The sequence below is a fragment of the Alligator sinensis genome, unplaced genomic scaffold, assembly GCF_000455745.1.
Source record: "Alligator sinensis unplaced genomic scaffold, ASM45574v1 scaffold467_2, whole genome shotgun sequence".
NCBI classification, from domain to species: domain Eukaryota; kingdom Metazoa; phylum Chordata; order Crocodylia; family Alligatoridae; genus Alligator; species Alligator sinensis.
The window spans coordinates 2,183,248-2,197,306 of NW_005842129.1; the positions used below are offsets into that span (position 1 = coordinate 2,183,248).

The window sequence follows — 14,059 nt, forward strand, 5'->3', positions numbered from 1 at the left end:
TCAAGCGAGGATCTTTCCAACAATGGAGAGGAGGGCAATACCTCGATAGTTTCGTCATTATCTCCCTTTTTAAAAATTGTTACCATATTGGCATTCCTTAGGTCAGTGGGAATTTCCTCAGTGTTCCAGATTTTAAGAAACTGTGTGAAACTTGTTAGTTATAGTTTCCCCACCAACTCTGAATCCCTCAGCTGGTATACCATCACAGCCACATGCTTCATTGCTCTTCATCTGTCTTAATCACCTGGTGGACTTCTTTAGAGGTAGGTGGACTAGCGAGTGCTTCCCTTCATGGAGTGTACTGCTGTCTTCAGCTCTAAGTGAGCTGAGTCCGCAAGAACTTGGTCCATACACAGCCTTGATTGCACTGAAGAAGCTCCTCATGCCATTACTGTCAACAAATTATTGGGATGTATTTGGTAGCCATGTTGATCTGAGACAAAGAAACGCAAAACTCTAAAACTCTTGGTTCAGAGATAATACCTTTTATTAGACCAACTAAGAAATCACAAAAAATTATCTTTCTTTGCAAGCTTTTGGGCCCATGTACTCTTCCTCAGGCTTAGGGAAAATTAGAGATGGTACAAGTCCCCACAGGTAGAAAAATGAACTTCATTTTGCACAGAGGAAGCTGAAGATGGATCTCTGTTCCTCAAGGTCCACGAGAGTTCTTTTGTGTGAGGTGCTTTTAGATGTGCAGATAAGGCAGGATTCCTTCCCTGGTGGTGTCAGATGGAAGAAAGGGAGGGAGGTGTAGAAATCTCTCTTTGTTGTTTAGTAGTGAAGCTTATAATTCCCAAATTGGCTAAAATTAGGCATCTTCCATATTTCAGGGATGTATTTGGTAGCCGTGCTGGCTACCAACAAAAAGAAATGCAAAACTATAGAACTCCTGGTTCAGAGACAATTTTTCAATGCATTTTTTTTTGCAATTTTTTAGTTGGCCTAATAAAAGGTATCATCTCTGAACCAAGAGTTTTACGTAACAAATTATTTGATTTCTTTTGTCTTCTATTCCCATTTATTTTTTATTTCTCGAATCTTCCTCTCGGCTTCAGCTTTAAGCTGTCAAAAAGTTCTCTGCTTCTGACTGAACATAGGATGGTTTTGCCAGTCACAGAAAGCTCTCTTTGACCTGCTGCTCACAAACAGGGAAGAATTGGTGGGAAATATAGAAGTGGATGACAATTTGGGCAACAGTGACCACAAGATGAGAGAGATTAGGATCCTGAGGAAAGGAAGGAAGGAGAGCAGCAGAGTAAGGACCCTGGACTCCAGAAAAGCAGACTGACTCCCTCAGGGAACTAATGGGAAGAATCCCCTGGGAGGCCAGTTTGAAGGGTAAAAGACTCTAGGACAGCTGGTTTTATTTTAAAGAAACCTTACTGAGGGCACAGGAACAAGTCATCCCATTGTACAGGAAGAATAGCAAATATAGCAGGCAACCAGCTTGACTTAGCAGAGAAGTATTCAGTGAGCTTAAACACAAATAGGAAGTTAACAAGCAGTAGAAGCTTTGATAGCTGATTACAGAGGAGTATAAAAATACTGCTTGAGCATGCAAGGATGAAATCAGGAAGGCCAAAGTACAATTGCAGTTGAAGCTAGCAAGGGACATGAGGGGTAACAAGAAGGGTTTCTACAAGTATGTTATCAACAAGAGAAAGGGACCCACACTTTCCCTGACCTTACTGAATGGGGGAAGCAAATTAGTGACAGATGATGAGGAAAAAGCTGAAGTACTCAGTGCCTTTTTACCTCAGTCTTCACAGGAAACAGGCAAGGTCAGCTCTCACACTACTGCAGCAGGCAGTACAGTTTGGGGAGGTGAGCAGCCTTCAGGGTGAAAGAACAGGTTAGTGCTTGGATTCAGTGTGACCCAGACAGACTGGAGGATTGGACCAAAAGAAATCTCATGAGGTTCAACAAGGACAAGTACAAAGTCCTGAATTTAGGACAAAAGAATCCCATGGACTACTACAGGTTAGGGACCAACTGGTTAAGCAGCAGCTCTGCAGAAAAGGACCCAGAGGCTACGGCTGGATATGAGTCAACAGCATGCCTTTGTTGCCAAGAAGACTAACAGCATACTGGGCTGCATTAGTAGAAGTGCTGCCCGCAGATCGAGGGAAATAATTATTCCCCTCTATTCTGCACTAGTGAGGCTATATCTGGAGTACTGTGTCCAGTTTCCCCCCCCCCCCAAAACTACAGAAAGGATGTGGACAAGTTGGAGAGAGTTTAGTGAAGGGCAGTGAAAATGGTTATTGGACTGAGGCACATGACTTATGAGGTGAGGCTGAAGGAATGTGGTATATTTAGTCTGCAGAAAAGGGGGGATTTGATAGCAGCATTTAACTACCTGAAGGGTAGTTCCAAAGAGGATGGAGCTAGACTGTTCTCAGGGGTGGCAGATGACATAACAAGGAACAATAGCCTCAAGTTGTAGCAAGGGAAGTATATGTTGAATATTAGGAAAAACTCTCTCACTAAGAGGGTGGTGAAGCACTGGAAAAGGTTACCTAGAGAGGTGGTGGAATCTCCATCCTTGGAGGTTCTTAAGGCCAGCTCAACAAAGCCCTGGCATAGAATGATGATTGTACGCTGAGCAGGGGGTTGGACTAGATGACTTCCCGAGGTCCCTTCCAACTCTAATTTTCCAAGATTCGGATTGCTTTTGATGTTTCAGTGCAACCCCAATGGACATGACTGATCTCACTAAACAATGAATCAGCTCCCCTCATGATACCCAGGTACATAGGGGCTAGCCAAGACAGTGCAGGGTCTGATCAAAGTGCTTGCGGCCTGGTCATGGTGCAAGGAGCCACATGGAAGCAACACAGGGCCTGATCCAGCCCAAGAACCAGCGCCATGCCACTCATTTGGCCCACAGGGCCAAAAGGTTGAGCACTGCTGTTTTAGAGGGAAAGCATATCTACAATGATTTCCCTATCATACCCTCTCTGGCATCCATCATCCTTAGTTAAGGGATGACAGGTGAAAACCACTGACCTGACTGTTCAGATTAATAGCTCCCAATGGACCTGTCCTCCATTAATTTGTTTAATCCCTTTCTTAACCTGGTTGTTACTATCTGTCTTTACAATCTCCTATGGTAACAAGTTCTACAAGATAATTATGTGCCGTGTACAAAAAGTAATTGTTATTTAGTTTATACCTGTTTCCTATTAATTTCAATGAGTACCCCTGTTACTAGAGACAGAAGCTGGTGGTAAAGCTGTAAGCCTGCTTGCAAAGAGGTAGTCTGCAAGTGTGGGCCACAGAGGCAGGCTCCAAAGTAATAAGCCTGCTAATTAGTGACATGGAAAACCCCTGTACCCAGGTGAGAGTTATAGGTCAGATGATCATAAAGGGGTGCAGCACAGGGCCGTATCAGCCTGGCCTCTGGGAGGGAGCCTCAGAATGGCGCACAGCCTGGAGTGAAAAGGAGTTCTGAACAAGTATCACAGCAGAAGCAGCTCTGCAAGCTGAGATGGAGGAAGAATGACATGGTGGGTACCTGAGGAAGGTAGTGCGAGAGTGGGAGGGAAAGGGCTAGAGACCGAGCCTGCCCAAGAGACTGAACAAACAGGCTAAAGATGGAGCCTGCCTGTTCAGTGAGAGAGAATGTGCTAAAGCCATTTTGAGGAGAGATACCTTGCTGATAATCAAAGTTTAAAAGATTCAAGCCAGAATGAGGCAGCCCAGTGATGAGCAGGGAGGAATAAGGCATTTACAGACTTATACTTAGGGCAGCCTCTCAAATTTACATCTTATTTGCCATCAAAGCTGTGGCAGACAAGAACAGAAAGGTACCCTGGTGGGAGCTGAAGTGAGAAGCAGGATTAAAAGGGCTGGCTGCCAGAGGGTGCCACAGCTGCTGTTTAGAGACAGATCCTGTTATAGCCCCCTCCCTTCTATTCTGGGACTTGGTGAATAAGTTTCCTGTTCGCTTTATTCCCCACCCCCACTTCATAATTTTTATAGACCACTACTACATTCTCCCCCACTCCCTTCTCCTTTGCAAATTAAAGAGCCCTAACTTTTTCAGTTTCTTGTGGTATTAGTAGCTGCTCCATCCCCCTAATCATATTGGTTGCCCTTCTCTGTACCTTTTCTAATTCCACTGTATCCTTCTGGACATGTGGAGAGCAGAATTGTGCACAGTATTCAAAATATGATCACACCAGGTATTTATGTAGTACTATCATGATGTTTTCAATTCCCTTAATAGTGCCCAACATTTTATTGGCTTTTTTTTTTTTCCTTTTTATCAACACTGAGCATGGAACCATTGTTTGGGGGGTTTTTTTGGTAAACTGCCTACAGTGACTCCAAGGTCCTTTTCCTGAGTCACAAGAAAGAGCTTAGCACCCAGTACTGTACACATATGATATAGCTGAAGTTATTTTTCCCCATGGGCTGCCACTTTTTTCCTCACTGACTTGGCTTTGGGAGATTTTTCTGCAGCTCCTTGTTATCAGATTGACATGTGCCTATCTGGAACAATTTAGCATTGCCTGCAAACTCTGAGATTTCACTGTGCAATCCCTTCTCCGGGTCTTTATGAAAATGTTGAACAAAACTGGATCCAGCATAGATCCCTGAAGGACCCCACTACTGACTTTATGTTTAAGGAAAAAGCAACTGCAGTTACTCCTGGATTTTACCAGTCTGAGGTGCCTGTATCAATATGAAATGTAACCTAAGCAAGCACACAGCTTTTGCTGCTCTTGCAGACAGCACTATCCCCAAGTCACTGCCAGTGTTTATTCCAGGCTTTCAGTCCACATGCTGGCTTTGGGGTGGGTACAAATCTACTAACCAACAGGGGTTCAACTGGAAGAACAAAAACTTGGGCTGCCTGCATTCTGTTTAAAGAGGAAGTGGAAAGGACAATTAGTTCCTGAGTTTTCCCTGAACCTGTACCACCTGGCCCTTCCCCACCTCCCACTCATTACATGCCAGCCTCAGCAAGTATACAGTAAGGAAATACTCACTATCATCCTCCGTTCTCTGCTCTACACTCAGTGTACGAACTTTAATCTTCTCCAGAGAGCCCAGGGGCCGCCGTGGATTCATAAGGCTGACAGCTGCTGTACTGAGGAAGCGGTTGGCACGACCCAGTGTGGGTGAGCTGAGCCAGCTGGGCCTGGCCAGGGCACCCCCGACGGCCAGCGCAGCAGTTGGGCGCTGAGACTGAAAAGTCAGGGAGGTAAGTGGGTCTATTTACTGGATTATCCATTAATTCAGTGCTTCCTTTTCTCCTCATCTTCCCCACTTGTGACAGGAAAAGCCCCATACATTCAGCTGACTCCACTGCAGATACAGAGGGGCAGTTGTTGTGTATTTCATAAAGTTGTGTAGGACAGGTAAGGACTAAGAGATGCCCTCTCACTGTCCTTATGGCTGGACCAGCTCTGCAAGGGCTAACGTAATACAGACCATCTGTGAAGCACAGAGAGAAACAAACATTTGTTCTCACTGCTAAAAGGAAGCAGCCTCAGCTAAAAGCTTCAGCTAAAAAGCCTCAACTAAAAAGAAGCAGGCAAAGGGAGCAGAGCTGTACAATAAGTAGGGATCATATCCACGGTTACTTTTTTGATGAGAGTTGTACTTTAGATGAAGGCACCAGGAGCTGGCCTCATCATGGGGAGAGGGGAAACTTAATCGGATCTGGGGGAAATGGGTAAAAGGCAGAGAAAGGAAGCATCCCCCTCTAATTTAACACCAACCAGCTGCTCCCAACAAGGAGGTTTAGAGATTGTAGAAACATGCTACTTTGCCATGCTGTTTCAGACTGCCATGTATCTGACTGGTCCAAACAGCACTGGAGCCAGCACAGGTCTGTCACTTTACCAGTGCAAGGTTACTTCACGAGCCAGAGGCCGAGTTCACTACCCCTATTCTCATGCCTACCCAGGCCTACTGGTGCATTGGACAACTTCAAGATAAGGCTCACCTGCATCATTGACACTGCTGATTCTTCATCTTCATCAAGATCATCCATAGTTACAGCCTGCAGCTCCGCAGGATCAATCAAGATATTGGCCTTTGCTGCCAGGTCATCTGCCACGACATTAATGCTAAACACAGGGTTCACTATAGGACACCATCCAGAGGGTGGTGGTGTCCCAGCACTTACATATTCAGATTAAGGCCCTTTGGAATAGCTCCCAAAGACCTCACCCTCTGCTCTTAGACCCTCCTCCCCCCTGCTATTCATGCAGACTTTGGAGCCTATGCCCTTCTTCAAATCCTTCTTCATTCCCCTGCTTCTTGGCAAGCTATTCCTTCCTTAGTAACAGCATCTAAGAGAGCTCAGAACCAGACTCCGTAGGCTGTAAATGCAACATCAACAGCAGGGGTGGTATGGACAACAGCACCTGTACAGAAACAGAGAGAGACCTACCCCTGGGCTCTGCTTAATACTTAATCAATACTTAATCATAACCTGATGAGAGGCCTTAGGAAGAGTAGAAACACAGAAAGGGGGAGCATTTGAGCTACAGGCACAGTTACTGGAATGATTCAGGAAGGGCACTCACAGACAATGAAGCAGCACCTTCAGCAAGGACACACACTAGGCACTTATCTTCCCTTAAAGTCTAGGGAAGATCCTGCCTATATCTTCATGTTGTCAGCACAGCAAACTCCTGGTAACCCTGCTCATATTCTCTTAGAGACATTGGTATCCACGATACAGACACAGTGAAACAACTGGACAATTGAACCATCTAGACAGCAAGGACAAGCTTGCACTCCAGCAGGGCTGGTGACCTCCAGTGGCTATCCACCTTCAAAGCAAATACCCTACAGCATTAACACTGCGACCCCTTCCTTTTGGCTTGGAAGGCAGTTCAAGAGTCAGACTATTGCAGGCTCACTGTTCTTGTCCTTCTTTCCTCCTTGCACAATCCAGTCTGTATTACAACCTAGACCAGCAGTTCCCAAACTCTGACAGATTGCGCAACACCAATTTAAAACAATACAATATTAAGTAACACCAGCATATTTTTGTCATATAAAGTAATTATAATAAATCTGTTAACGTGTACCACTGGCAGGTTGTCTGTGTACCACTGGTGGTACCCATACCACAGATTGGGAACCGATGCCCTATACTGAAGGCTACCTGCAGTAACACAGAACTTCCTGCCCACAATGGAGGGGCTAACCATCTTACACAGCACTAACCTTTCAGGGTCTTCTTGAGATGAGACAGGAGCCCCCCAAGTCGCTGAAGGTCAAAGTAATCCACTTTGCCATTATAAAAGAGCTGAGGAGGAACATATGCCTCTGGAGGGGGAAGAGAAAATAAAATTTATGGCAAGGGTCTGGGGCCTGGACCAACCACTAAGTGCCTAAGAAGGCTACTAATATATAATGCTTCTACTGTGAGCTGAATCATAAGTCTGCAACTTCAAGCTATTTCTGGCCCAAAATACAACAAAGGGACTGGGGTGCTCCAAGGTTTCCAACTCGCCAGGAGCTACGTATCGATAGCTGCCTCTTCCTTCAACAGTCCAATTATTTCATGAACTTGGTGGACCATTCACTGGCTGTGCATAAAATATCCCAAACACCACACCACACCACACACTGGCCATGCATGGGAGGACTTCTTTAAGATGGGAATGGACATAGCTCAGAGGAGGAGGTAGGCCTGGAACAAAAGGGGATTGAAGGATAGTACTGTGGTGGAATGGAAAAGCCAGGAAGAGAAGGTGCATAAATGGCTAGCACACTATTGTGCTATTACTCCACAATTTTGAGCTCGCTGACAAGATCACCAGCACTCCCTCTCCCCTTTTCCTCCTCTCCCCACAAAAGCTTCTCTATACAGGGAAACTAACCAGCAGAATTACAAAGATATAACTGATGAAAAGGACTCTGTTCATAAGAGACACAGAAGTATTGGTCAGCTAAGCAGCAAAACACCAACATGGCCAGCAGGGCCATGCCAATCTATTCCTACATGTAGATAAGTCTAAAGTATGAAAGGGCTCAGGCACTTCAGGTGCAGGGTTATGAGAAGCCATTGCTACTGAACAGAATGTTAGCTTCTGGGTAGCAGCTACTGGTCTCTAAAAGCTAGACTTAATTCTATACCCATACCTAGCTAACCAAGCATGGTTATAGCCTTAAGGATTCCTTTTCCCACTGTTAATTGCTGCAGCATGGAAAAGCCATACCTTCACTGTTTAAGGCTGCAGGGGTCTTTGCCTTGTGGCCATCCCAGTAGAAGCGCAAGGCCAAGATGAGCCGGTGTAGGAAGCATACCATATATTCTGGTGGGCACAGCACAGTCAGATTCTGGAGCAGTGGAAAAGGGAAGAAAGGAGATTCAGTCCATAGTGAACGCTGAATGGCTCCTAGCAGGAGTGCTGGGCCTCTTCCTGCTCTTATCATTTGTGCTTTTCTTAACACGTGTTAGATTTCTGGCAAAGTGTGGCAAGTCCATCCCAATGCATACCCATCCACCTCAATGGAAGGCAGCAGCTTGACCTCATACAATCCCTTTCCCTCCAAGCACCAGACATGGGCAGCTAGCACAACAAAATCAACTGTTGAGCCAGCCTGGCATCACCCAGCCTTCAGCAGCAATAAGTTAACCATAACCCCAAGTTTCAAGTAAAGCAGACAGCTAGCATTCTCTGGGGCCAAGGTTGCTCAACCCTCACCCAAGACTTCCCATGTGACACTAACAGACCTCCACAAACATTGGCAACATACCTCCAGCCTGGTCACCTCTTCATATGGGCAGACATCCTTGCCCGACTTGCCAACAGACACAGCATTGCCAAGTTGGCAGAGAGAGCAGAAAAGGCCCTGACATTCAGTTTGGACAGACTTTTCTATCCCTGCAGGATGTCAGATGAGAGACCCAAGGGGATGAGGAAGTTGGGGTGCTTTAATAGAATATTTGGCTTCTCTAGATATACACCCATCCCAATGCACTAAATGCTGTCATGCTCCAGTGTACACAAGCCTGCCACCAGCTGTGTTCCCAAAGACAGCACTCCTAGGAGTTGCAGCAGGGCAACAAGAATATTTTTCTTTGCTACTAACTTGCTGTGCCCTTGTTTGGCACCCACTGGGTTTCATCTTGTACATTTTTAAGAGGGAGTTACACCACCATGTTTGATGAGGGGCAAGAGGGAGACCAGTGGCCCAGGGAAATCACATAGGAAGAGCAAGAAGCAAAGAGTTACTGAAGCATCGGTGCATGATTTACCCCTCGGTTGCTGGCATTTTCCTGAAGGAACTTGCGGAACTTGTTTAGAAAGATATATCTGGAGGCTTCTCCCTGCCAGAAGGAACAGAAGGACTTGAGTTTACCTGGGCCATGGGGGATAAACTGAAAGGTGCCACCTCTTGGTCCCCTCCACCCTTTGGATTCCTGCTCACCTGACAAAAATTTCATCATACAGAGCTACAGATGCCTCTCTTTAAAGATGGAGAGGCACCTAGGAACTTTTGAAAACCCCATCATGCTCCTCTCTGTATCTTTAGATCCCTACAAGCCTCTAAAAACCTGGAGTGTACCTGGGGTTGACTGACTTGTGGGCCTTGGACAACATCCTCGTCACAGGGCAAGTTTCACTCTTAGAAGCCTTAAAACCTTCTCCAGCTAACCTGTATGCCTAGCACATCACATAGCAGGGAGTGCATCTCAGCAGGGGTACTGCCTGTATTACCTCTAAGAACCTTCCAGACAGTGCCATTAACTCTCCAGGCTTCACACCATGTAAATGCACATGGGTTAATCAGCAGGGCCCTGATGGGATCTACCACTTCCATCTGGTCAGTGCAAGAACATGTCCAATGCATCCTGTACTATACACATGTTCAGAATCTTAGAAAGGCTACATAGTGCTGTTTGGAGAAGGCAAATACCATTTCATTAGAATCCAAGGGTGAAGGAAATTCAGAGGCCAGAAAGAGCTGCATACTCTGTATTTAGATGCTAGTTACTTAATACTGTGTTGGCCAAAAGATGACGTGCAAGTGACCCACAGAATCACATATTGCAGATCACTGGCTTCCTGTTCCCATAATACACAGATTCAAGTCTTAGTAAGCAAATTCAACCTGCCCACATGGATCAAACACAACTCTGTTTTCAGTTACTTGAAATCTCAGAGACTGGGATTCAGAATGTGGTCAGTGTCATATGGAGTAGACTGTGCTCCTGAGAAGTACTCATGGAGCCCTTTGTGAAGAAGCTTTGCCATAAAATACCTACAAGTCCTCATACTAACAGTCAAAAGACATCTTCATTCCACTTACCCCTCCTCTATCTTTGTTGTTCAGCAGCAGCTTCAGTATTTGAACCTGGAGTTCCTCCACCACTGTGACAGGAATAATTCAGCCATCAGATAAACTGCACTGGATAGCTTCCACCCCATTCCCCCACTGCTATTTTGCCCAACATTGTGCATTGTACTTAAAAGGGTGACTGGCCCTTCACAGCCAAGCTACGTGGTAGGGATGATCCTAGCACAAGTCACAAAATTAGCCCCATCACTCAGAGTCTTCCCTTTCATACAAGGCCTGATGTGGCAGCAGTAATAGGGAGTGACCAAAGTAATTTTACCATTAGTAATGGGGAATGACCAGAAAGGGGAGCTCAGGCTTTGCTTGTGTACCCTAGGATGGAGTGCTGCAGGTCTGTGTAGAGCAGTGCCCCAGGTATTTGCACTCTCTACCAGGGGACTGCATGGGCCTGGCTCTCACTGCATAGCCCAAGACAGATGGGAGTGCAGCTGGACTTTAAGTAGCCTACAGGACATCAAGTCAATGTGCAGATTTTTCTCCCTAAGCTGGAGGGCACCTGTTTGACCACTGCCCACCTAAGCCACTAGGTAGGCAGAGTTCCCTTTCCCTTCTCAGACCTTCAATGCGTTTCTTGAGCCGCTGGCAACCTCTCTCATATGCGCGCCGTCTCAGCCTCTCCTCAGCACTCTCTTCCTTCACCTCCTTGCTTTCCTTACCCTACATGGGAAGAGAGCATCAATAAGAATGGTAAATAAAAATGTCTTACAATGCTCAGAAGGGCAACAACAATTTGCCCCAGACAGAGCACTTCAGGACTCAAGCCCAAGCCCACAGCTACTGCAGAACGCGGAGCAAACTCGTGCAGCTTCCAAGTGGGTAAGAGCTTTCCCTGCCAGGATGGATCACCATCTGGAATTGTCAGGCCTTTAGAGGTATGTTTCTTCATACCTCTTTGGTGAAGCGGTTTGGCCACCAGGTGGTAGGAATGAGCTCCTGCAGACCAGCTTCCTCCACACGCAAGGGGCTCTTGATGTAGAAGAACACAACAGAACGGAGCACATCAAAGCTGCTCCAAGTTAAGGCACAAGCACCTGTTTGGTTGGGAGCACATGCAGAATGACAGGGAACTGTTCAACTGCACAGAGAACCTCAGCAGAAAGGAAAGCAATTCCACAGTCCAGAGAGAAGGCAGACATGTAAGCCTTTTTCCAAACAATGGAATCTCCAGGAGGTGCTCAGATACCCAAGGAATCCAGCCAGCTGCCAAAGCATCAGGGCAATGGCTGTGAAAACTGATCTTGTACAGTCTTTAAGATTCTACCACAAACCAGTCAAAAGGATACAGAGAGTCTGTATGTACACGAGCCAAGCAGAAACATAGGTCAGGAAAACCCCTCCAACAGGAAGGTCCATGAGCTACCCTTCTTTCTTCAAAATAAGGCTCCACTGAGAACAGCACTGGCTATTCCCCTAGATATCAGAACACCATGAAACAGCCTCCCAAAACATCACATTGTGTAGAGACAAAAGGGCCTTTTGCTGGCAGTTGGCCAGGGTCTTGGAGATTTTAACTGCACATTCTAGAGGGCACATCAGATAAGAGTAAAGACAAAGGATACAGGACATTGTTGAGCAGATATTTCCTAGATTTCTCATGCTTCAGAACTGCAATGGTGAGACGGAGATAGTGAATCTAAAGAGACAGGAGAAGCAGAATTAATTGCATAGTGCAGAACTGGCCAAAGACCTTAGTTACCCACACAAACATAGGATTAATAATTCCTGGTCAAAACAGGATTAGTAAATCCTGGCCAGTCATTGCTTCTAGGGGCTTAAAAGTGCCACTTACCTGTAAGCCTAGGTCTGGGACAATGGGAGAGAACCTGTATGCCCGCAACAGGGACATCAGCAGTTGCTTGAGGCATTCATGCACTTCATACTCCTAAGAAAGATGGAAAAATTAACTGGAAACAGACAGCATGCTGCAGAGTGGAAGCAAGTACCAATGAAAGTGTCTCTTAGAGTCAGGAGGAGTTCGTTTTGAAATCAGCTGCTGTCTTCTGGATCCATGCTTATGACATTTGCTTGGCAGGAACTAGAATACCATGTGGGGTAGTGACGGTTAAAAGCAGCAGTCAGATGTCACATGGGGCAAATCATGTTCACATTCCACTTTCCCTTGTGGTTTTTGTTAGTAACTTGACTTACTCATAAGCATAAGTCCCCTACAGATTGAGAGTCTCATTCTCAGGTTTGGGTTTTTGATGTTTTCACTGAAAGGGGGAATCCCCAAGTGGCACAAAGGTGACGTTAGCGGTCCCATCATGCAGCTTCCTTCAGATTCCCATATCACTTCAAAAGACGAGCCTGCCATAAGGGCATTTCAACCCACCAGTTGTGTTCTGAACCAGCCTCCAAATAAGGTAATGCAAAGCCACTTCAACCCAGCACTGACTTGCAGACCAATTACCTATCATAGCTTTACCAAAACCAGAAGTTCTACACCAAAGCCCCAGTCAGACAGACTACAGTTCCCAATTCTTATATATAAGCCAATACTACAGCCTAGGAGGACAATTTTTGGAAGCTCACAAGAACTAAACCATAATGGAATGCATCACTGAGAACCTAAACACCTAGAAATCAGGAAAGTTGACCGTTTTTGTCAGGACGTTCAGTTGCGTCTCTAAAAGGACTTGTTTCCAACTATCAGTCACCAAAGAGATGAGTCATCTCCCAGACTGCAAGGGATAGGACTCTCTGGCATAAAGACCCCAAAAACCAATGAATCTCCTGAAGTTTAGAATAGTGAGGCAGTGGAATAAACTGCCCAAGGAAACTGTGGACTCTCCATCACTAGAGGTATTCAAAAAGAGGTTGGACAGCCACTAGTCGGGGATGATCTAGGAATAGCTGCCCATGTTCTAGCATGGGTATTTTCCATACTTCTGGGCTTTGTTCGTTGTTCCTACTCCCCCTGCCTTTTTTTCTGCTGTGTGTATTAAGGTGCTTTTAAGCCTTCCTAGAGGCTTTGGGTGTTGGCTACAGCCAAGGCTGAGGACTTCAATTGGGGTGTGCCAATGTTCCTGCTAGGACCAAAGCCAGATGTTCCTGGACAGAGGGTCTTGCCCCTCTGCTCAGGGTCAGCCCAAAATCACCATATTTGGTGTTAGAAGGGAATTTTACCCCATGGTCAGACTGGTACAGACTATGGGGGGTGGGGGGGGGGGGGGGGGGGGGGTTTGCATTCTTCTGTACCAGGGAGCGTGGGCCTCTACCTCTTCAGCATATATTGACAACATTTTATAGAAGCAGCACATCGGTTGCTGTGGTTCCCCGACTTTACCCACAGCAGGTTAGGTTGTTAGGTCCATGTTGTGTCAGGGTTAATGGTAGTCTTACGCAGAGTTTAGATTATGGTTGTATGGGATAGTTTGGATAAGGCTGATTCTGCCTTAGGCAGAGGGATTGAATAGATCAGCATTTCTCAACATGTGGGTTGCAAGAATATATGAAACAGTCACGAACAAAAAACTGGAACAAACTTTAAAAATGGATTCTCCTTTAAAGAAGAAAAATGTGGGAAACTGTGGCTTTTCCCTTGCAGGCTGGTAGAGTTCCAGCCTGCTACCCCCCACCACCCCACCACACACCTCCTCCTGTCCCACACACTGGGGGTGTGGAGGGTAGGAGGAAGCAGGTCAGGAGCAAGGGGCACTGGATTGAGACTGTTTACAAATGGGCCCCGATATAAAAAAAAAAAAAAAAAAAAAAAAAA

At 45.9% G+C, this 14,059-nt stretch overlaps 1 protein-coding gene across 1 annotated transcript in view; it reads right to left on the reverse strand.

The window, feature by feature from the left end:
- RNF123 (ring finger protein 123) overlaps window positions 1-14,059 on the reverse strand; it is a 131,000-nt gene that overhangs the window by 95,285 nt on the left and 21,656 nt on the right. Inside the window, 10 exon segments of the mRNA XM_014520555.2 lie at window positions 5,001-5,199; window positions 5,963-6,069; window positions 7,198-7,299; window positions 8,196-8,316; window positions 9,239-9,310; window positions 10,294-10,355; window positions 10,899-10,998; window positions 11,230-11,347; window positions 11,901-11,974; window positions 12,131-12,223. Of these exon segments, the coding sequence (XP_014376041.1) occupies window positions 5,001-5,199; window positions 5,963-6,069; window positions 7,198-7,299; window positions 8,196-8,316; window positions 9,239-9,310; window positions 10,294-10,355; window positions 10,899-10,998; window positions 11,230-11,347; window positions 11,901-11,974; window positions 12,131-12,223 (1,048 nt within the window).